At 40.0% G+C, this 24,851-nt stretch overlaps 1 protein-coding gene across 27 annotated transcripts in view; it reads right to left on the reverse strand.

Moving 5' to 3' along the window:
• The window catches only part of GPATCH8 (G-patch domain containing 8), a 107,832-nt gene that overhangs the window by 51,523 nt on the left and 31,458 nt on the right, over window positions 1–24,851 (reverse strand). For 14 of the 27 annotated variants that reach the window (XM_005584433.3, XM_074019844.1, XM_074019845.1 and 11 more), the window contains one exon: window positions 19,577–19,649. The exons of 2 other annotated variants lie outside the window; for them this stretch is intronic. In XM_005584433.3, coding sequence (XP_005584490.1) covers window positions 19,577–19,649 — 73 coding nt within the window. Of the gene's footprint in view, window positions 1–19,576; window positions 19,650–22,208; window positions 22,227–24,851 lie in introns of all 27 variants that reach the window. 11 more of the 27 variants (XM_065531675.1, XM_074019846.1, XM_015438611.2 and 8 more) reach the window with 1 other exon arrangement.

Consider the following 24,851-nt stretch of genomic DNA (forward strand, 5'->3'; position numbering starts at 1 on the left):
GGATTACAGGTGTGATCCACCGCGCCTGGCCTCCATTTCATGTTTAATAATTTTTTTTTTTTTTTTTTGAGACAAAGTCTCACTCTGTTGCCCAAGCTGGAGTACAGTGGCACACTCTCGGCTCACTGCAACCTCTGCCTCCGGGGTTTAAGCAATTCTCCTGCCTCAGCCTCCTGAGTAGCTGGGACTACAGCCAATTGCCACCGTGCCTGGCTAATTTTTGTATTTTTAGTAGAGACGGGGTTTCACTATATTGGCCAGGCTGGTCTTGAATTTCTGACTTCGTGATCTGCCCGCCTCAGCCTCCCAAAGTGCTGGGATTACAGGTGTGAGCCACCGCGCCCAGCCAATAAACTTCTTTCTATATTTTTCTAGGCAATCCCTAAAAAAAGACTGGGCTGCAAATCTTAGCTCTCTAATGAGAGATAATATCTAAACACTTGTGTGACTTTTGGCAACCAGAGCCTGAGCCTCCACACCCTCCCCTACAAAATGAAAATATTATCACCACCATTTTTTTTTCCCCCCCAAACAGGTTCTAGCTCTATGGCTCCGGCTGGAGGTTAGAGTTCAGTCACACAATCATAGCTCACTTGCAGCCTCAAACTCCTGGGCTCAAGCAATCCTCCTGCCTTAACCCCCCAAGTAGCTAGGACTACAGGCATAAGCCATCACACCACATCCAACCCTATTGCCCTTTTTAGGACTGGCATACAGACCAAAAGAGACAACATATGGAAGATATTTTGTAAACTTTAAATCACTACACAAAATGCTCAAGGATTCAGAAAATAGAGAAATTAGTCTTCCTTTTATTTCCAAATTTGACATTTTGGGAGTGTTTGTGAGACAGGGTCTCACTCACTCTGTTGCCCCGGTTGGAGTACAGTGGCGTGATCGCAGCTCACTGCAACTTCAGTCTCCCGAGTTCAAGCGATTCTCCTGTCTCAGCCTCCCGAGTAGCTAGGATTACAGGCGCCCACCACCACGCCCGGCTAATTTAAATTTGGCATTTTTGAAAGTAAATATCTTTTTTTTTTTTTTTTTTTTTTTTTTGAGACGGAGTCTCGCTGTGTCTCCCAGGCTGGAGTGCAATGGCGCGATCTCGGCTCACTGCAAGCTCCGCCCCCCGGGTTCACGCCATTCTCCCGCCTCAGCCTCCCAAGTAGCTGGGACTACAGGCGCCCGCTACCATGCCCGGCTAGTTTTTTGTATTTTTTTTTTTTAGTAGAGTCGGGGTTTCACCGTGTTAGCCAGGATGGAAAGTAAATATCTTAAAATGAAAGATACTCTAAAACAGAATCTGTGATAATTTCCAAATGTTTTACATACAATTTGATGAAAATGAAACAACCCCATTTACAGATGGAGAAAATTATTATCTATGATCAATAATCAAAGTATTACAGGCTGGGTATGGTGGCTCACACCTATAATCCCAGCACTTTGGGAGGCTGAGGCAGTATGATAGCTTGAGCCCTGGAGTTCCAGACCAATCTAGGCAACTTAGGGAGACCCTTGTCTCTACAAATAAAAATTTTTTAATTGGCCAGGCATGGTGGCAAATGCCTATATTCCCAGCTACACAGGATGCTGAGGTGGGAGGATCACGTGAGCCAAAAAAAAAAAGAAGAAAAAGAAAGAAACCACTATCACTATATACCCTTTTGCCCACTTAAGAAGCTTCCTGGACACTCCATTCTCTTGCCTAAGTATCCTACTAACCCAATGTCATTTTAATAAGGCAAACTAACCTAGGTCCAAAAGTCTATAAATAATAAGGTGGGAAACAATGTAAATCAGGTTAAGGCTAAGACTGTTTTAAAAACAAACAAAAAAAAACAACAAAAAAACCAAGCACTATACTACTTCAGTATAACCAATACATTTTGGATAAATTAAAAAAAAAAAAAAAAAGAAAACTGTCCACCTTACTTACTATAATGAAGGTAATTTTCTTAGAAGTCTCTTATTCATATGGTCCAAAAGAACGTTTTTCTAGCCCTGGTCCATTCTATTTGCATTAAAAAAATGAGGCAAGGGGATATTTAAAATACCATTTCCTGGGCCAGGCATGGTGGCTCACGCCTGTAATCTCAGCACTTTGGGAGGCTGAGACGGATGGATGACCTGAGGTCAGGAGTTTGAGACCAGCCTGGCCAACATGGTGAAACCCTGTCTCTACCAAAAAATACAAAAATTAGCCAGGCGTGGTGGCACATGCTTGTAATCCCAGCTACTCGGGAGGCTGAGGCAGGAGAATCGCTTGAACCCGGGAGGTGGAGGTTGCAGTGAGCTGAGATCGCACCATTGCACTCCAGCCTGGGCAACAAGAGCGAAACTCTGTCTCCAAAAAATAAATAAATAAAATATCATTTCCTGAACCCTACCTCAGACCTGCTGATATATGCTGGTCAGAATCGACATTAAATTTTTTGTTTGTTTTCTTTTTCAGTAGAGACAAACTCTTGCTATGTGGCCCAGGCTGGTCTTAACTCTGAATTCAAGCGATCCTCCCACCTCAGTCTCCCAAAGTGCTGGGGTTACAGGCATAAGCCCCTGCACCCAGCCTCAGAATCTACTTTTTTTTTTTTTTTCCTGAGACGGAGTTTTGCTCTTGTTGCCCAGGCTAGACTGCAATGTCACGATCTTGGCTCACTGCAACCTCCGCCTCCCAGGTTCAAGCAATTCTCCTGCCTCAGCCTCCCAAGTAGCTGGGATTACAGGCATGCACCACCACGCCCGGCTAATTTTGTATTTTTAGTAGAGACGAGGTTTCTCCATGTTGAGGCTGGTCTGGAACTCCTGACCTCAGGTGATCTGCCCGCCTCGGCCTCCCAAAGTGCTGGGATTACAGGTGTGAGCCACCGTGCCCGGCCTGAATCTACATTTTTAACAAGAACCCAAGGTGATTCTGCTGAAAGCCATAAGACTAATAATGGAAAAAGCACTGGGGTAGAAGTTAGAAGACTTGTGCCGTAAAGGTAGCTCCTATCCTTAGCAGTTTCACCTCAGATAAACATTTAAGTTTCTCAGTCTTTTAAGTGGCATTATGTCTCATTCTATACACTGGAGAGAAAAATGAGAAATATATAGGTATATAAAACATATATGCCATATTTAATTCCTGACACCCCCAAATCTTGTAAAAATATGGCTATGTGGAGGGTATAGCAAGGTCACAGTGATTACTAGTTGCAGAGCTAGAATTGAACCCAGGTGAAATTTCAGATGAGCTCACAAAGTAGTAACCTGCGGTTCAAATACAGCCTGGTATATGTTTTGTTTAATTTCATTATTTTAGACTTCAAGCCAACATTTATCAATTAGAACATTTCACAGAAAAGAAATCTGAATTTCTGGCTTCTTTTAACCATTTCAGAAGATCCAGCAACACTGAGATTATAATCTTAGGTGGCAACAATCAGCTTCTCTGAACACAGCAAAACTCAAACCACTTGCTATTGTCTCACACTCAATTTCAACTACGTATGCTATCACCAGGCCCCAACTCCTACTTCAGGTTTACATTCTTTGCTCCCTCCTTTTGAACCAAATGGGAATTACAAGAAAACCAAATGGGAGTTCTAGCTACTGGTTTGGGAAGATTTAGTGAGAAAGGAAAAACTGGATTTAAAACTAATAAACTATATTTGAAAAGATACTATACTACATGAAAAGATATTACACTTTGTTTTCTTTTCCAAGTGTTTAAGTGCCATTGCTTTAAATTTTGGTGGTAAATTTTAAATGAACTTTTGAAATATTTTAATAAAATATTTATTATAAAACACTTTTTACTTTATGTTCTTATCATTTTCAGATTTCATTCCACTTTAAAATACCAATGCTTCCCGTGGAAGAATAAAGAGATTCCACTAACTCACAGACACCTGTACTCCATGTATCCATCAGATGCAGAGACAGAAAATAGTTGCTTGCTTTATTCTCACAATCTGAGACTTTTCACATTATTTTTTAAATTTTGAAATTATAAGTTAAATTGCTCAATTCCCTATTAAGCCTCCACTGTACCTTTAACTTCACAATTACAACAGTCATTATACTGTATTAAATTTGTTACATTATTTGTTTCCCTATTAGAAATAAAGCTCTGGAGGGCATTCCAGAGAGGTATTCACTCTTACTTAGTACAGATCTGGATTCACTCTTACTTAGTACAGATCTGGCACATTCTTTTTCTTTCTTTTTCTTTCTTTTCTGGAGACAGTGTCTCGCTCTGTCGCCCAGGCAGCTCACTGTAACCTCCGCCTCCTGAGTTCAAGCTATTCTCATGCCTCAGTCTTCCAAGTAGCTGGGATTACAGGTGTGCGCCAACATGCCTGGCTAATTTTTATATATTTTGGTAGAGAGGGTTTCGCCTTGTTGGCCAGGCTGGTCTTGAACTGGCCTCAAGTGATCCACCTGCCTCGGCCTCCCAAAGAGCTGGGATTACAGTTGTGAGCCACCACACCCAACCCGGATCTGGCACATTTTAAGCATTCAATAAACATATGCAGAATACAAAACAAGAAAAGCAACAATAGAGAATACATAAATGCACAGTAATTACTATCCTTTAGGAATTTACAGTCTACTGAATTAGGTAGGAGACACATCAACAAAAATTATACAAGATTGAATATTTAAAATGCCACAAGAGAGAAACAGAAAGTACAAGAAATCAGGGAGGAAATTATAGTATGAGACATAAGTTAGAGTATTTTCTTTTTCCCTGGACACCAATTTCCATTCCTAAATATCTGGCAAAAGTTCTTACCACTCAACTTTAGCATTAAGTTTCTAGTGAATTTATACTCATCATGAAGAATATATATGACCACTTCAAGTGCCCTATGAGAATATATCACATTCAGAATTATCTCTACTTTTTCTGGCCTGAATAACTGCTGTATATTTCAATTCAGTGGCACTGGTATTTCTCACCACCATCATATCTCTCCAGGACAGACAAATAAGCTAGCACCTACAGTTTAGGTACATTACAGCATATTGGTTAAAAGCATAGGTTTTGGCACCATGATTCTACCACTTATTTGCTAGAAGATCTTGGGCGCAGTAGCTCACGCCTGTAATCCCAGCACTTTGGGAGGCCAAGGTGGGCAGATTGCCCAAGGTCAGGAGTTTGAGACCAGTTTGGCCAACACAGTGAAACCCCATCTCTAATACAAATACAGAAAAATTAGCTGGGTATGGTGGTGTGCACCTATAATCTCAGCTATTTGGGAGGCTGAGGCAGGGGAATTGCTTGAACCAGTGAGGTAGAGGTTGCAGTGAGCCAAGATTGCACCACTGCACTCCAGCCTGGGTGACAGAGCAACACTGCATCTCAAAAAAAAAAAAAAAAAAAAAAAGACCTTGGGCAAAGTATTGCTCAGAATGTCAATTTTCTCACCTGTAAAATGGGAATATCCACCTCGAAGAGGACTGAAGTTAGAAAATCCATACCTAAGCACTCAGCAAACAATAAATGATGGCTATTATAAAGGATTAACACTAAATCTAGTGAACTGCGGCTTGTTAGTCAAACATATGCATAAACTGACTATATATTGTCTTCATAGTTGACTTGTTTTATCAGCCTTCATAGTTATACCTTCCTTTCAATTTCCACTGCTATTACTCTTTCAAGTCCTTACCCATACTCATACCCAGACAACTTTCTAAATGGTTTTCCATCTCCATCCTCAGACATACTTTGACCAGACTATTATTTCATTTCCACCACCAATGAAATGAAAAGAGATTTAGCTGGCAAATCAAAGAATTTGGGTTTGGGTTTCAGCCCTATCATTAAAACATTTTGGAATCCTAAAAATAAATTTCTCAACTGTATAGTGCGTTTTAACTTATCTTTGTTTTTTGTTTTTTTTTTGAGATAGGGTCTCACTTTGTCACTCAGGCTGGAGTGCAGTGGCATGATCTCAGCTCACTGCAGCCTTGACCTTCTGGGCTCAAGTGATCCTCCCACCTCAGTCCTCCAGGTAGCTGGACTACAGGCGCACGCCATCACATCCAGTTAATTTGTTTTTTGTATTTTAAGTAAAGATGGGGTTTTGCCATGTTGCCCAGGCTGGTCCTGAACTCCTGAGCTCAAGCATCCACCCACATTGGCCTCCCAAAGTGCAAGGATTACAGGCGTGAGCCAACACACCCGGCCTTCAGTATCTCTTCTTGCTGTAAGTCTATACCTCTGTTCTGATCAAAGTGCCTTTGGCTTACAAAATACAATTCCAGATTGGAGGAGCACTAAAGCCTTCCACATTCAGTGTGGCATGACCTTTGGAGGCAGAAGAACTGAGATCTGAATCCTGATTCTATAGTTTACTGGTTGCTCATCCTTGGGCAACATATTAGACTTCTCTAAGACTCAGTTTCTTCCACAAAATGGGAACAACAGTAATTCTCTCAGGGGCTTATTGTAAGATTTAAATGAGATATTATTAAGTGCTTAGCGTATATGATGAGATTTATATGCTAAGCATATGAGATTTGTGCCTATACTAATATTTCCCATTTCTCCCTTCTAGTTATAGGTGTGTGTGTGTGTGTGTGTGTGTTTTGAGACATGCTCTCACTCCGTCATCCAGGCTGGAGTACACTGGCAATGACATGGCTCCCTGCAGCCTCAACTTCATGGCCTCAAGTGTTTCCCCCAACTAAACTGTCAAGTAGCTGGGACTAAGGGTGCACCATGCCACGTTAATTTTTTTTTTCTTGGTAGAGACGGGGTCTCACTATGTTGCCCAGGCTGGTCTCAAACTTCTGAGTTCAAGAGATGTTTCCACTTCGGCCTCCCAAAGTGTTGGGGATTACAGGCCATTGTGCCCAGCCTAGTTTGATTGAGCCTAGATTGAGCCATCGTGCCCAGCCTAGTTACAGTTTTTAAACTGTTCTTGGAGACCTAGAACTCTGCTTCAATCAAAACAACTGGTGGGTTCCCCCACTTTCATATACTGAAGTTTAACATTAAAAAAAAGATTGAGGTGGTTTCTTCTGTTAAAAAAATGCATAAAATCCACTACACCATGGACACAATCTGCTCCACTAGCCATGCCTACTCTTTGTCAACTGCAATTACTTTGTATACATCAGTATCTCCTGTCTTTGGTAATATCTATCCCTCCCTCCTCAGGACTTCTTAGTGAAGTCACCCCTAGTTATTATTCTTTTGAACCCTTATAGTATTTTATTATTATTTAGAGAAAAGGTCTTGCTCTGTTGCCCAGGTTGGAGTCTGGATGTTTTGCGCTGTCTCATTTAATGAAATAGATATCAGTATGCTCATTTTATTTATTTATTTATTTGAGATGGAGTTTCATTCTTGTTGCCCTGGCTGTAGTATAATTGTGCAATCTTGGCTCACCACAACCTCTGCCTATGTTCCCCAGGCTAGTCTTGAACTCCTGGCCTCAAGCAATCCTCCTGCTTTGGTCTCCCACAGTGCTGGGGCTGCAGGGGTGAGCCACCACGTCCGGTCCTTCCTTTTCTGTTTTATCCCTAAAACCTAACCTCTTACTGTAGACTGCCAATTCTGACAAATCTTGTTTATTATCTGGGCCTCTTCTCTATGTTTATTCCATTAAAAAGGTCAAAGGCTTGGCCGGGTGCGGTGGCTCAAGCCTGTAATCCCAGCACTTTGGGAGGCCGAGACGGGTGGATCACGAGGTCAGGAGATCGAGACCATCGTGGCTAACACGGTGAAACCCCGTCTCTATTAAAAAATACAAAAAACTAGCCGGGCGAGGTGGCGGGCGCCTGTAGTCCCAGCTACTCGGAAGGCTGAGGCAGAAGAATGGCGTAAACCCGGGAGGCGGAGCTTGCAGTGAGCCGAGATCTAGCCACTGCACTCCAGCCTGGGCGACAGAGCGAGACTCCGTCTCAGAAAAAAAAAAAAAAAAAAAAGGTCAAAGGCTCTACTGAAGGGGTGGCCTGTCCCTCCACACCTGTGGGCGTTTCTCGTTAGGTGGAACGAGAGACTTGAGAAAAGAAATGAGACACAGAGACAAAGTATAGAGAAAGAAAACGTGGGCCCAGGGGACCGGCGCTCAGCGTACAGAGGACCCACGCCAACACCGGTCTCTGAGTTCCCTTAGTATTTATTGATAATTATCTTTACCATCTTAGAAAAAGGGAAGTGACAGGATAACAGGATCATCGTAGGGAGAAGGTTAGCAGTAAGACATATGAATAAAGATCTCTGTGACATGAGTAAGTTTAAGGAAAAGTGCTGTGCCTTGATATGCATATGCAAACATCTTCATAAACCTTTTTAGTGCATAAAGAGCAGCATTGCTAGCAAGTCCCACCTTTCGCCCTAAGGCGGTTTTTCTCCTTTCTCAGTAAACAGAACATACAATCGGGTTTTACACCGAGATGTTCCATTGCCCAGGGACTGGCAGGAGACAGATGATTTTCTCTATCTCAACCGCCAACAACCACCAAGAGGCCTTCTTTCCTCTTGTACTGGTCCTCCTCAGCACAGACCCTTCACGGGTGTCAGGCTGGGGGACGATGAGGTCTTCCCAACCCACGAGGCCATATGCCATATTTCAGACTATCACATGGGGAGAAACCTTGGACAATACCTAGCTTTCCTAGGCAGAGGTCCCTGCAACCTTTGGCAGTGTACGCGTCCCTAGGTACTTGAGATTAAGAGAATAGTGATGACTTTTAACCAGCAAGCTGCCTTCAGGCACTTGTTTAACAAAGCACACCCTGCACAGCCCCAAATCCTTTAAACCTTGAGTCATCACAGCACATGTCTCTTGCAAGGACAAGGTTGGGGGTAGGGTCACAAATTAACAGCATCTCAAATACAGAACAAAATGGAGTCTCTTATGTCTATTTCTTTCTATATAGACACAGTAACAGTCTGATCTTTCTTTCTTTTCCCCACATCTAGAGGCTCTATATTTTATTTTATTAAATGTGGATCATGAATAACTAAAATTATGGTTGCCTTTGGCAACTGTATAAAGACTCCAGGACCCATTTACTGATCAGGAAACAGAGATTATAGCTACATGCTTCTTCAAATACACCAGCTCTGTTTATAACTAAGCTTTCTGACAATCCATACCTTGATTTGTGATTTGGGGGAGCTACATGTTTGCTATCCCCCCAACAACCTATTCCTATTTTCAGTATCAGCTTTTCCTAAGAAGGGAAAAGGTATAAATATTGATTTCAAAGTCAGGCTTATAGTTGAATGGCAGACACTTAGTAGCTGTATCATCTTTCCAAAACTTTCAATTTACAAAATGAGTGGCTGGGTGTGGTGGCTCACGCCTGTAATCCCAGAACTGCAGGAGGCCGTGGCGGGCAGATCACCTGAGTTCGGGAGTTCGAGACCAGCCTGACCAACAAGGAGAAACCCCGTCTTTACTAAAAATACAAAATTAGCTAGGCGTGGTGGCTCATGCCTGTAATCCCAGCTACTTGGGAGGCTGACGCAGGAGAATTGCTTGAACTAGGAGGCAGAGGTTGCGGTGAGCTGAGATCGCGCCATTGCACTACAGCTTAGGCAACAAGAGTGAAACTCCATCTCAAAAAAATAAAAAATAAAAATAATAAAATAAAATAAAATGAGCATACTAGTATCTATTTCATTAAATGAGATGGTGCAAAACATCCGGACTCTAGATCAATATTTGGCACATAATAAATATTAAGCATTATTACCTTTTTATAGAGGAAAACACGAATTGAAAAGGGAAAGTAAGATAGAAAGACAACTTAGCTTCTGTAAAGACTATTCAGAAAAATGTGTCTATGTCACTATAATATTAATGAAAATATTTTCTCAAAAAATGATTTTTCTTGACAGAGTTTCGCTCTTGTCACCCAGGCTGGAGTGCAATGGCATGAACTCAGCTCACTGCAACCTCCGCCTCCCGGGTTCAAGCAATCCTCCTGCCTCAGCCTCCCGAGTAGCTGGGATTACAGGTACCCACCACCACGTCCCGCTAATTTTGTATTTTTAGGAGAGGTGGGGTTTCGCCATGTTAGCCAGGCTGGTCTCGAACTCCTGGACTTAGGTGATCCACCTGCCTCAGCCTCCCAAAGTGCTGGGATTACATGTGTGAGCCACCACGCCCAGATAAAAAATGATTTTTCTTAAGAAATTAGTAAAATATTTATAGTGATTGAGACAGGTCTTGCTTATTTATTTATAGAGACAGGTCTACTTATGTTTCCCAGGCTGGAGTGCAGGAAGTGCAGTGGCACATCACAGCTCACTATAACCTCCAACACTAGGGCTCAAGCAATTCTCTTGCCTCAGCCTCCCAAGTAGCTAGCTACTACCCAAGTAGCTAGGCATGTGTCATCAGACCTGGTTAATTTTTCTATTTCTGTTAAGACAAGATTTTTTTATGTTGTCTAGGTTGGTCTTGAATTCCTGGCCTCAAGCTACCCTCCTGCCTCAACCTCCCAAAGTGCTGGGATTACAGGCATGAGCCACCACACCAGGACAGAAGTCAGTACAATATTAATTCATATTCTAATTTAACAATAAAGCCTAAATTGTAACATTACATGTTTCTATTATATTCTATTGAATTCAAATCTAGTTTTCTGCCTGTAATCCTAGCATTTTGCAAGGCCAAGGTGGGAAGACTGCATGAGGCCAGGAGATTGAGACCAGCCTGTACAATACAGAAAGACCTCATTTCCAATGGGGGGGGGAAAAAAGTATAATTTTCCTTTAGTCATAAAATGTAGTCTAAACATAGTTGCGATTTATGTAATGCAGGCCTTGCCCTACACTGTATTCACCATTTATTTCCTAACTGAAATAAGACTGGCAAGGAGGTATACATAAATAAAACCAAAGAAATACCCGCAACTCTACTCTGTTTTCATTCTGCCTTCTTTAGGTCTTTTCTCAAACAACTACATTTTTTGAACAGTAATACAAGTATATAAAAAAAAATTTTTTTTTTTTTGAGACAGCGTCTCGCTTTGTTGCCCAGGCTGGAGTGCAGTGGCACAGTCTTGGCTTACTACAGCCTCTACCTGCTGGGTTCAAGGGATTATCCCATCTCAGCCTCCTGAGTAGCTGGGATTACAGGCACGCGCCACCACACCCAGCTAATTTTCGTATTTTTAGTAGAGAAGGGGTTTCACCATGTTGGCCAGGCTGGTCTTGAACTCCTGACCTCAGGTGATCTGCCCGCCTCGGCCTTCCAGTGCTGGGATTACAGGTGTCAGCCACTGCAACCAGCCCAAATTTTTAAAATATGGTAAAATGCAACTCAGTTTCCCTTCAGAGAGTCTATCTTTACAAAAATTTTTATCTTCATGGTCAAGTAAATACAAACATAAACATACAGGCACACTCCTGTATACCCACAGAATACACCACTTTAATATTTCACAATAAAATGCCTCAGTTTTACTATACAACCTACAGAGAATGTTCATCTCTCTCAGCATATGTTTTGGCTAATGATTTTACAAAGTAAAATTTGTACATTTATTTATTTCAATCCCAAAACTTAAAACAATGTTCTTAAAATGATGTGTGAGATGTCTGGAGATATATTCCAAATAAAACAAGCAAAACTTTGAAAAAGCTGCTTCAGTATCAACAAAAGGAATGTACATGTTATTATACAGGAAGCAACTGTGTGTTAACAATCATATTAATTATTTAGTAACCAGGAAGAAATGCTTAAGAATTTTATATCCTAAAAATTTAATTAATTGCACGAAAAGGCCAGGCATGGTGGATCATACCTATAATCCCAGTACTATGGGAGTCCAAGGTGGGAAGATCACATGAGCCCAGGAGTTCAAGACCAGCCTGGGCAACATAGTGTGATCTGGTCTCTACAAGAAATTTCTTAAAAATTAGGTGTGGGCTGGGCGCAGTGGCTCATGCCTGTAATCCCAGCACCTTGGGAGGTTGAGGTGGGCGGATCACGAGGTCAGGAGATGGAGACCATCCTGGCTAACATGCTGAAACCCTGTCTCTACTAAAAAAAAAAAATACAAAAAATTAGCCGGACGTGGTGGCAGGTGCCTGAAGTCCCAGCTACTCGAGAGGCTGAGGCAGGAGAATGGCGTGAACCCAGGAGGTGGACCTTGCAGTGAGCCGAGATTGCGCCACTGCACTGGGTGATAGAGCAAGACTCTGTCCCTGCCCCCCCAAAAAAAAAAATTTGGCATGGTGGCATGTTCCTGTAGTCCCCAGTACCCATGGGTCTAAGGCAGGAGGATCACTTGAGTCCAGGAGACCAAGGCTGTAGTGAGCTATGATTATACCACTGTACTCCAGCCTGGACAACAAAGCAAGACCCTTGTCTAAAAAAAAAAAAAAAAAAAAAAAAAAGCTGGATTTACTGGATTCAAGAATACATCCATTTTAATTTTTAAGTAATCCAAGTTGTTCCCTGCAATGGTTTTCACTAGTTGATATTCTCATGGCTATGATGTAATGAACTCATGGCTATTTTCCCATAATCTTACCAGGCTAACTTTGGTCTTTCTCAAACTGATAAATACCTGAAGGAAAGTTGTTCTTTGCCTATCATGAGATATTACAGATATTTTCCCCAGTCTGTTTGTTGACTTTGTTTATGATGAAATATAGCCAAACTTATCCTTTCCTTTTTTGAGACAGGCTTGCTCTGCTGCCCAGGCTGGAGTTCAGTGGCATGATCACAGCTCACTGCAACTTCGAACTCCTGGAGTCAAGGGATCCTCCCACCTCAGCCTTTCGAATAGCTAGAAATACAGATGCATGCAACCATGTCCAGCTAATCTATTTTTTAAATTTTTTGTAGAAACGGGGTCTTGTTGTTGCCCAAGCTGGTCTTGAACCCTTGGCCTCAAGTGATCTTCCCACCTTCGCTTCCCAAAGTCCTGGGATTACAGGTGTTTAAGTCACTGTGCCTGGCCTTTTCCTTTTCTTAATGGCTTCTAAGTTTTGGGTTATGCTTAGAAAAGGTTTTCTAATTCAAATATTATTTTAAGATAATAATTCTACCATTGTTCATCCTAGTAACTTTATGATTTCATTTTTTACATTTAAACCTCTCATTCACCTGAAATTTACGTGGAGTAAGGAATGACAAATGGGCATCCGACTTTTAAAATTCTGGGTTGTTATTCAGTTGTCCCAATGCCACGACTGAGTCACTGAGGCTGTTTCTAGATGTTAGATTTTTCAGAAGTTAGACTCAGCAGTAGAGATGACTAGTGAGCTCAGAATTAGTGAACCAGACACCAAAATTAGGGATTTAGGGGCTCTAAAACACATCTAACATCAAAAGCACAGATCCTGAAGTCCACATATAAAGTATCTTATAAAGCATATAGAAAGCATATTAACTATTACTGTTGTTAACCTTGGAAGCCCTAAGGATGCTTATCTCTAATTCAGTTAAAATAACTATGTACTATACAATAGGTGTTAATAATAAGCATATATGACATTTTTATAGTCTGTATAATGTGAGTTCACTTACTTTGTTTTCATAACTACTCTTTAAGAAGACAGGCAGAGATTTTAACTTATATTTATTGCTGAGGAAAGTAATTCAGAAATGGTACCTTGTCCCTTTACTCATAGGAAATGGCAGTGACAAACTCAAACCCAGATCTTGTATTTCCAAATATTAACAAACTGCCATTACACCCTGCACCAAGTACTTTTACACAAAAATTAGTGAGACTCCCTACTCACAAGGAGGTTGAAATAATTTTTTAATTAAATATTCAGACTGATCACATACTTAATTTAAATATGAAAGGAATACACAAAAGTTGAAAACATCATCCTTGGCTTCAAGGAAACTTCAAAGGTCTACAGCAGTTAAAAAAAAGCAAGGCTTGCTGGGCGCCGTGGCTCATGCCTGTAATCCCAGCATTTTGGGAGGCCGAGATGGGCGGATCACAAGGTCAGGAGATTGAGACCATCCTGGCTAACATGGTGAAACCCCATCTCTACTAAAAATACAAAAAATTAGCTAGCCGGGCGTGGTGGCAGGCGCCTGTAGTCTCAGCTACTCAGGAGGCTGAGGCAGGAGAATGGCGTGAACCCAGGAGGCGGAACTTGCAGTGAGCCGAGATCGTGCCATTGCACTCCAGACTGGGGGACAGAGCAGGACTCCGTCTCAAAAAAAAAAAAAAAAAACAAAAAAAAAACCGAACAAACAAAAAACAAGACTTTAGGGACTGGGAAATAAACCTGAAAGTCAGGAACCATGTCTTATCTACTCTCTCCATGTCTTATGGTATTTACTGCTGCTATAACTAGAATGTAGTGTTAGGTCAGTAAATATGCGTTGGTTGTCTCAATGTACTCATCGAAACTTCCAGACAGGGTGAGATAGGAAATAATATCAGACCCCATTCATTTTTCTTAGGAGCTAAACTTTTGTCTGTCACCAAAGAATCAGCCAAATCATCAAATAGCACTTACACAATGTAACAAAGAAAGTTTAGGCACCATTTCTGGGCTACACCTACTGACTAAATGTATTTCACAGAAAAATAAAAATTTTGAACTACATTCCATTTCAAAGCTGACAAAAGGTTACAAAACAACTTCCAGAACTGAATCCAGTCTAAATGCTACAAAATACAACTGTCATTCACTCTTGCTTTATTCTGAATTAAACACATCCTCTGTTTCTATAACAAATAATTGTTCATAATATTTCTCATCAGTAGTGCATTTTTTGTGTTGTTTCCTTCAGTTATCTTGTCAACATTATCTTTTCTTCAAGTCTTTTATTTTTAAATACTAACAAGTATCTGCCATATATAATAACTTTTTAAAAATTTTCTGAAATATTTTAACAAATACTAAGGGAGAATGAAACGTGAATAAGAAAATATGAGTACAAAAATAAACTCAGTTTACAAAGTACAGCCACAGACAACTTCATTCCAGAGTCTGCAGGCCCTATTCTCCAATCTATTCAGTGACAAGGCATCAGCACTGGAGCCCCAAGAACTGCAACTTTTGTTGGCAAAAGCCTTGAATGGGTCAAAATAATTTTTAAACCTTTGACAAAAAAGCCCAAAAGGACCAGGTTTAAAATTTTAGTGGATGGTTGTATGTGACATATGTTAAGAGTCCTAAACTCAAATAAAAAGGAAAGTTGACAATGAACTAGTCAATGTGAAAAACTTACAAAAGCATAAGCCGAGAAATTACATGCGATTTCTAGTCTATAAAATACCAAGGAGGCATTACTGTTTACGCTAGAGTGACAGGGCTTTCTTGAGTGGTTATTTATATCAACGGTTTAGTATGGTCAAAGAAATCTGTCATAAATTGCCTCAATACACAATAAATGCGGATATATTCTAGGTTAAATTATGTGGGTACTACAGAAAGAGATATGTGAGAGAAACCAGCACAATGCCTGCATGTACACTGTTGAATCTGACACTAGGAAAAAAACAGCCAGTTATGAAACAAACTCAATTCTTAATGTTGGAAATAGAATAAGGCTCCATTCTTTTTGGAGAATAAAGATACTAATCATTTAAAACAGATGGACTTCGCACCAGCAATGTGGATATACTTAACATACACAACTGTACACTTAAAAATGATTAAGGTGCTAAATTTTATGTTATATGTTTTGGAAAGGGTGAGTTTTATTTATTTTTTTTAAACAGAGGGTCTTGCTCTGTCACCTAGGCTGGAGTGCAATGGCCCAAACATAGCTCACTGCATCCTTCAACTCCTGGGCTCAAGTAACCCTCCTGCCTCAGCCTCCTTAATAGCTGGGACTATAGGTGTGTGCCACCAAGCCTAGGAAATTAAAAAATATATATTTTTGTAGAGATGGGGGTCTTGCTATATTGCCCAGGCTGGTCTCAACTCCCGGCCTTAGGTAATCCTTCTGCCTCAGCTTCCCAAAGTGCTGGGATTTCAGGTGCTAGCCACTGCACCCGGCTATGTTATCTGTTTTTTAACAATTAAAAAGAAAAAAGCCCTTCACATGAGCTTTAAATTTCCCTTGAATTTTTTTTTTTTTTTTTTTTTTTTTTTTTTTTTTTTTTTTTTTTTTAAAGACAAAGTCTGGCTCTGTCGCCCAGGCTGGAGTGCAGTGGCGCGATCTCGGCTCACTGCAACCTCCGCCTCCCAGGTTCATATCATTCTCCTGCCTCAGCCTCCCGAGTAGCTGGGACTACAGGTGCCCGCCACCACACCCGGCTAATTTTTTGTATTTTTAGTAGAAACGGGGTTTCACCGTGTTCGCTGGGATGGTCTCGATCTCCTGACCTTGTGATCCACCCGCCTCGGCCTCCCAAAGTGCTGGGATTACAGGCGTGAGCCACCCACGCCCGGCCTAAATTTCCTTTGAATTTTTAAATGAATAGATTTATGAGTTATTGAGTACTTCCTATATATACCTGTTACCATGGAGATGGAGGTAAAATATGGATAAAACCTAATTCCTCTTTTCAAGAAGCTCAAAGTTCAAAGGGAACCAAAATTCTAAACTGTTCTTTTTTTTTTTTTTTTTTTTGGTGAGACAGTCTCACTCAGTCACCCAGGCTGGAGTATAGTGGTACAATCAAGGGTCACTGCAGCCTCAACCTTCCGGGCTCAGGTAATCCTCCTACCTCAAAACTCCTGAGTAACTGACACCACAGGCGTGGACTACCAAGCCCAACTAATTTTTGAGGGGTGTGGTATAGGTGGAGATAGAGATGGGGTCTATGTTGCCTAGGCTGGTCTCAAACTCCTGGGCTCAGGCAATCCTCCTGCCTCAGCCTCCCAAAGTGCTGAGATTACAGGCATAAGCCGCAGCACCCTGCCTAAAATCTCCTTAAAAACAAAAATTGAAAATAACTTTGGATCACCCAAAGTAGGTGAGTAGCCATTTACCTATCCTTTCTTAAACACTCATCTATCTCTTCCCCCTCCTTTCTCTCTGCAGGTTCTAGTTGTACATTAAAGTCTCTGATGCTTAACATGAAAAATTCTGGGATTCAAACAGATTTGCTAGCCACTATGAAACAGCCCCACCTTGTGTGCCTGAACAAAGAGAATAACAATCAACAATGTTCCTGGGTGTCCTCGAATAGAAGAGGTATTTCATATTGGAGAGAAAAGCAAATCTAGTCTTCTGATCTTCTTCTAAAGCAATCACCTCCATTCAAGTCAACCCAACACTTAAAACTATGCAAACCGGCCAGGCGCGGTGGCTCAAGCCTGTAATCCCAGCACTTTGGGAGGCCGAGACGGGCGGATCACGAGGTCAGGAGATCGAGACCATCCTGGCTAACACGGTGAAACCCCGTCTCTACTAAAAGATACAAAAAACTAGCCGGGCGAGGTGGTGGGCGTCTGTGGTCCCAGCTACTCGGGAGGCTGAGGCAGGAGAATGGCGGGAACCCGGGAGGCGGAGCTTGCATTGAGCTGAGATCTGGCCACTGCACTCCAGCCTGGGCGACAGAGCGAGACTCCGTCTCAAAGGAAAAAAAAAAAAAAAAAAAAAAAACTATGCAAACCACTGGGACAAATTCTATCAAAAAGTCATCTCTATCTCAGTCCTGATTATCTTCTCTCTTCTAGGCTCTTATAAAATATGTGGTCTATCACATATTAATTGCTCTTAATCAGAGTATTCTTTGTATTGTTTGCAAAGCGTTCTTGTGCCACTGGAAGGAAAACAAGTTTAAAGGTAATTAAATCTATTTCCCCGAAAGAATAGGTTAATGCTTAGTAGTCTTTCATTAAAACATATTTATTGAGCATCTCCCATGTGTCACCAATGAATAGAATTTGTAGAAGTAGAATTTTAAAATTAAAGGTTTTAATAACTGAAACATCCTGGCTGGGCACGGTGGCTCAAGCCTGTAATCCCAGCACTTTGGGAGGCCAAGGTGGGTGGATCACGAGGTCAGGAGATCAAGACCATCCTGACTAACACGGTGAAACCCGTCTCTATAAAACTACAAAAAATTAGCCAGGCATGGTGGCAGGAGCCCGGGAGGCTGAGGCAGGAGGATGGCGTGAACCTGGGAGGCGGAGCTGGCAATGAGCCGAGATCACACCACTGTACTCTAGCCTGGGCGACAGAGCGAGACTCTGTCTCAAAAAAATAAATAAATAAATAACTGAAACATCCCATTTCAAGCCCTGTCCTCTTGGTTTCCCTTTTTAATTAATTAATTTTTTCTTTTAAAAAAATCAAGACAGGGTCTCGCTATCTCACCCAGGCTGGTCTTGAACACCTGGCCTCAAACAATCCTCCTGCCTCAACCTCCCAAACTGCTGGGATTACAGACATGAGCCACTACACCTGTCCTTGTGTTCCTCTCAACACACTTGAATTGATCAGACTCTGGCATTCAAATTGTGAAAATTCATTTCCAAAATCAAAGAACTAGTCAACAGTAGCACACTTCTCCCCAAAGATGCCTATTATACAATAAGCTCCCACATGATCAGATGTAGAGGCACAATGATTCCCATAATTTCTTTTTTTTTTTCTTTTTTTTGAGACAGAGTCTCACTCTGTCGCCCAGGCTGGAGTGCAGTGGCGTGATCTTGGCTCACTGCAACCTCTGCCTTCCAGGTTCAAGCAATTCTCTGCCTCAGCCTCCTGAGCTGAGACTACAGGCATGTGCCACCACACCCGGCTAATTTTTGTATTTTTAGTAGAGACAGGGTTTCACCATGTTGGCCAGGCTGGTCTTGAACTCCTGACCTCGTGATCCACCCGCCTCAGCCTCCCAAAGTGCTGGGATTACAGGCATGAGCCACCACGCCCAGCCAATTCCCGTAATTTCTGAGGTAGCATTCACATCACATCTGCAAAGAACAAACAGTAGCTCTTGAATCTAAGAGAGCTAAAAAGTGAATGCAGTTGGTTGGTTTTCAACTAGGGAGAACTCAGAAGCTGAAATATTAGTATTTTGTTTTTAATCCAAATGACTGGTATAAACAGAGTAACAAACGCAACGGAAACTTTAAGCCATACATTTTCCAGACTTTGATAGGAACCTGAGAAATAACCTCTCTGCTCAGAGAGCCCTCAAAAACCTCTGCTTTCATTTTATGTTTCTTGGAGGTTAATTTTTCTTTTCTACCACTACATAAATTTCTTATTGCAGAGCAAAAGAGCCAGGGCAATCACAAGCTTCAGGGAGAATTTAAAACGATAAAAATTAAATTCTGCTACTGAATGATTCTCTTTATAATACTGAACCCACAATACATTACTAAATAGCACAAAGAAAGCATACTCTGATATTTTGCATTCCTTTTACTCCACCCACCCATCACCTCCACCAAAAAAAAAAAAAAATTTAAAAAAGGCTGAGCCACACACAGTATGTTTGACTTGAAAGTTTCGATGACACAGCAGCTTACTTTTGCAAATTACTGGCAAATATACAGGCTTAACAGTGACTTAAAATACAGTTATAGGACAAATAGACTATTCTAAGGGTTGAAAAAGGCAGGGGGGAGAAACCCAAGCACTTTTTTAAAAACACAACAAATATATTCAGGTACAAGATCTGCATCAGAAATGGTTTTCTTTCTTTTTCTTTGATAAATGTAAACACTTACCCTGAAGAGATTTTCCCAATCCCTGGCCCAGCTTCCACCCATGTTTCTGGAGTAAGCGGTGTCCAATATTATCCTGACAGACAGAACAGAGAGACAAACCAAAAATATTCCAATAATATATTCTTCCCTTCCTAGAGACATTTAAACAGATGATGAGCAAGAGATACTTCTACATATATGCATGCAAAAAGGTGCTAATAATAGGGTAAATGTGCCCAATAAGAGGGACATTAATGTAAAAAGAAAAGCTGGCTAGTATTTTATATGGGAAGAACATACGGGGTAAGGGTCCTTTCTGATGGTGTGCTGGGCAACTTTTGTATATAACATTTTAAAATGGAGAAAAAGGGGAAAGGGAAAAGGGGAAGAATACATTTATGAAGTTTTAAAATAACATTAAAAAGCATAAAATCAAGGTACTTATACAGTCATATCCACCACCTAAACAGCACCACTTTAAGATTTTTTTTTTTTTTTAAAGAAAATCTACATTGTGTTTAGTTGTTTTGTTTATGTGTCAGGCTTTCATGATACAAAGTAAGTTGTAAGTGTAAGACTGCCCCACCACTAGAAATGAAAAAACAATCAGAGCAAAATCCAGGCTAGACTTGATTGGTTTAAAAAAATAATAATAATAATATATATAATATAAATATTTAACTAGCATGCAGCCAATATTAAACTGAAAAAACAGTGAGGTTAGTAAAACAAGAAATTAAGTTGATTAAACAGAAAAATAAAATGAGCTCAAGCACAGACTGAGTGATGCATTTCAACATGTAGTCTAACAAAAATGCTAAGATGTTAGAATGAAACAGGCCTAGCAATAAGTTAACAGTAAAGAACCATTAGTGCATGTAGGGGGGAGAAACCAACATACATAATGTCTCATCTTCCCAGGAGCACATTCGAAAAGGTATTTCAATGTACACTGCATGAAAAAAATGCTAGAAACAACAATTAAATGTCAGCTTTCGTTTAAGAGGTCAAGGTATTGGAAACATCTGCAGCCCTTTGTCCAATTCTTTGCTTTTTACAGTTATTGTGAAGTACAAAGACAAGGCTAAAAATAAGCACTAACTGTATATCAGAAAAAATGATGCTATTCATCCAATGGACAACACTGAAAAATTCTAAACACAAAGTATTCTATATGTATTAAAATGTAATTTATAGTATAAATCCACAAAAGATTAAAAGTCGCAATAAAAGTAATGTTAGCAGAAAACAAAGGTAAATCATTTGAAAATCTCATTATTTCCTGAAATCAATTTATAAAGCTGACTAAACTACAAATTTCTGCATTAAAACCAAATATTGCACATTAAACTGTTTGTCTGACATCTCCATATTCAATGATAAAGTGCTCTTTGAACTCAAGAGGAAAGAAAAACATTTTTTTACTGTTACCTTCTTTAACTAGAAGTCAGAAGATTAAGCCTCCCATATGCTCTGTTTGTTTGTTTAAGGACAATTTCCTTCTATAAGTTTATGACAGCATGCAACCTGGAAAACTGGGCTAAGCAGCTAATTATTTCATTGATGGGGAAAAATCAGGATACTTTTTTTTTTTTAATATAGCGTCTTGCTCTGCGGCCCAGGCTGGTGTGCACTGGTGCAATTACAGCTAACTGCAGCCTTGACCTCCTGGGCTCAGGCAGTCCTCCCACCTCAGCCTCATGAGTAGCTGGAACTATGTGTGTACATCACTATGCCTGGATAATTTTTTAATTTTTTGTAGAGATGAGATTTCGCTATGTTGCCCAGGATGATCTAGAACTCCTGGGCTCAAGCAATCCTCCCTCCTCAGCCTCTCAAAGTACTGGGATTACAGGCATGAATCCAAGATATTTTTTTAAAAGCAAAACCTGGAGGCAAATTATAATGAAAACTTTGTTTCTAAAACAAAACATATTGTTTCAAATATACATATAAAATCATTATGGTGCACAAAAGTTTGCTGCAAGTTATTTTTGCTCCATACCATCTGAAAGAATTAGAAACACTACTGATCCCAAGCACTGACTTCCACATTACTACACATCACAAAATCTTAATATAACACTACTGCTGCTGCGGCTTCTTCCCTTCCCCGCTCCAAACTGAACTCCTAGGAAAAGCATTCCCTTACCCAGTGCTCAGTGTCTAACTATTTATAACTTTATTACCCCCTAAAAAAGAAAAGATTAAAAGTCTCAATATAAGTAATGTTAGCAGAAAACAAAAAGGTAAACAGGCCCTTATTTTACTACTATGAAAGCAAACTTACCTGTGTAGAAAATCCTTATTTCATATCGTAATTCCTACAACTGAATAATTCTAGAAAGGACAAGGATAGCAGAATGACTCTAAGAATATATGGTTTATTAAATAATTGTTTAATCTCTTAAAAGACTCATAACTATATTCGACACCAAGATTTAGGCATTAAACAATGCTGACAAAAATTGTTGCTCCCCCCCCATTTTGTTGTTGTTGTTGTTTTTAAAGAAAACTCAATCTTTGGCTAAGTGGAGATGAGACATTATGCTGATTGTGTTATATTATGAATGCACTAAAATAAACAGACAGATGAAGCAGTATGCTATTTCCAAAAGCAGTGCAAGTGGAGTGAAAGCATTTCCATACGAACCTGGCTTTAAAAACTGGGCTGTCAAAAGAACAGTTAAATGTAACACAAAGTAAGAAACTGTCCAATCACTAATGGTCGTTTTTTTTTTTTTTTTTGTCTTGTTTTCAATTCACTGCTTGCAAGTAATGTATTTATTAAAGAGTGAAAGCATAAGTAAATTCACGAGTCAAGACCAGCTGAGAGATTCAAGAGCAGCGTGTTGTGACTGACAACAGTGAAAGGAAAAGCAAATGTTAAAGGGAGAGGGAGAAAAAAAAGAAAAAATTAAGGTTATACACATTAGCACCACTTTTACAAAACCACTCAAGAGGATGGCTGTCACCTTCTCAGAAAAAAAATCATTGATAGAAAATGTAGTGGCATTTCTCTTCTAAAACTTTAGTTTAAAACTGTTCTTTAATTAAATCTACTTTCTCAGGGACTATAATAAAATATTTAACATGCCACTCTAAGTCCTTCCAGTCATAACAAAGACAACAGACACAATGGACACATCTCCCAGAATCTCCTCCCCTCACCAACCTCCTAGGGTAAATGAATGACCAACACAGAAAAACTGGACCTTTCCTATCATTTCAAACTACCTGCTCTTGGAGGAAAAAAGGTAGTTCTGTGACTCTGCAGGAAGGGCTAGTATTCAGTATGGTCTCCCTTCCTACCAATAAAAGAAAAAAAAAGGTTTTATAAACACTCATCAAAAATCCAATAGGCTTAAGGTAAGGTTTTATAAACATTCATCAAAAATCCAATAGGCTTAAGGATGATGGCTAACACAAGGAGGCACACCAAAATAATTTATAACAAAGTAAAACAAACCAGACTTGTCTATCTCTGAAATGATCAAAACTTTCTCTGTGAAAGAACAAGAAACTCAATAACCTGTCTGCGGGAAACAAGCAATCTATTCTTTCTGTTTACAACTGTAATTTTTGCCAATTATTTCAGGATTTTTTTTTTTTTAGACGGAGTCTCACTCTGTAGCAGGCTGGAGTGCAGTGGTGCAATCTCAGTTCACTACAATCTCCACCTCCTGAGTAGCGGGGACTATAGAAGCATGCCACCATACCCGGTCAATTTTTTTTTTTTGTATTTTTAGTAGAGACAGGGTTTCACCACGTTGGCCAGGCTGGTCTCAAACTCCTGACCTCAAGTGATCCGCCTGCCTTGGCCTCCCAAAGTGTTGGGATTACAAGCATAAGCCACCACGACTGGCCCACGGACGCTATTTATAACACCAAGTTGGCACAAGTAGCTTACAGCTCAAACAGGTAATCTAGACAGAACAAGGGCAATGAACACTAAATTTCTTTGTTCCTTTTTTTTTTTTTTTTTTTGAGACGGGATCTCACTCTGTCACCCAGGCTAGGGTGCAGTAGCACAGTCACAGCTCACCGCATCCTTGACCTGCAAGGCTCTCAAGTGGTCCTCCCACCTCGGTCTCCCAAAGTGCTGAGATTACAGGTGTGAGCCACCATGCCCGGCCAATTTATTTCCAAAGTAGTAATTATTTTTAAAAATAATTTTTAAAAAAGTAACTCTTTACTTACTTTCAGTTACTATAATAATGACTAAAAATCTTTCAGTTTTTGTTTTTTAAATATATAATTTGGGGTTTAATTATAATCTCATAGAACCAAAAATAAATTACAGAAAATTTTTTCATTTTAAAAACTCTGGTTAACAACTAACAAAGATGCATGATAGAGGCAGGCTGCTTTTACTTTTTTTTTCTTCTAAAGTCAACTTGATACAATTTAAATGTACATGGAAGAATTCCAAAGAAATCCTAACTTTAATAAATAAGGCAAAGCTTATTTATTACGCAGAAAAGCTGGTTTTCTACATAATTCAGAGTTCTCACAAACCACCTATTTGTTTTATCTCTCTGCTCAAGACCCCAAAATGGTGGCTGTGTGGCCTGTTCTTTGGTTGGAAATGAAGTTCTTCTAATTCTGGTTAAACCATGGAGCTATGCTGAAAACTCAAACTTTTTCACCTAGATTACCTTAGTTGGCCTTTTTTTCTCCCCCTATTTCTACACATAAATATATCATTAAAATGCTACATTTTTATCATTTGTTCTTCTTTAATAAACATGTGAGAAAAGGGATGTAATTTTTAAGTGGGAAGATCTTTGAAAATGAGAAATCTGTATTATAAACTACCAATATGCTGAAAACACAATACCAGCAATTTAAAAATACTTATTAACTGTTTCAGCCATTCCTCAACATTTTTATTAATTAAATACCAAGTAGAAACTTTCTGCTCCATGAAGCTGTATGCCACCACAGTAACAATGATCATTTTGGCAACAGCACCACCAATACACATGTATGATGGGAGCCTGCCAAAACACAGGAAAAAATTTACTTAATTGTATGAAGCTGGCTGTAAGTTTTTACAGTAGGAAACAGCCTATTACGTCTCAAGAGAAAACCATGCTGTAGGTATGCCCATGACTGGATGAATACTAATTCTATACTGAATTTTGTTTTAGTTGCAGCCACATTCAATTTACATCATTTAGCCCATTTTCAACAGTGACAAAACAGTAAGTCTCTTGAGTGGATTGTAAGCTTTGCTGATTGTGTATTAAAGACTATAAGCAAGAACCAAGGCTACTAGGTGAACCCATGCAAA

This window comes from Macaca fascicularis, chromosome 16 (assembly GCF_037993035.2).
Source record: "Macaca fascicularis isolate 582-1 chromosome 16, T2T-MFA8v1.1".
In the NCBI taxonomy this organism is placed as follows: Eukaryota; Metazoa; Chordata; class Mammalia; order Primates; family Cercopithecidae; genus Macaca; species Macaca fascicularis.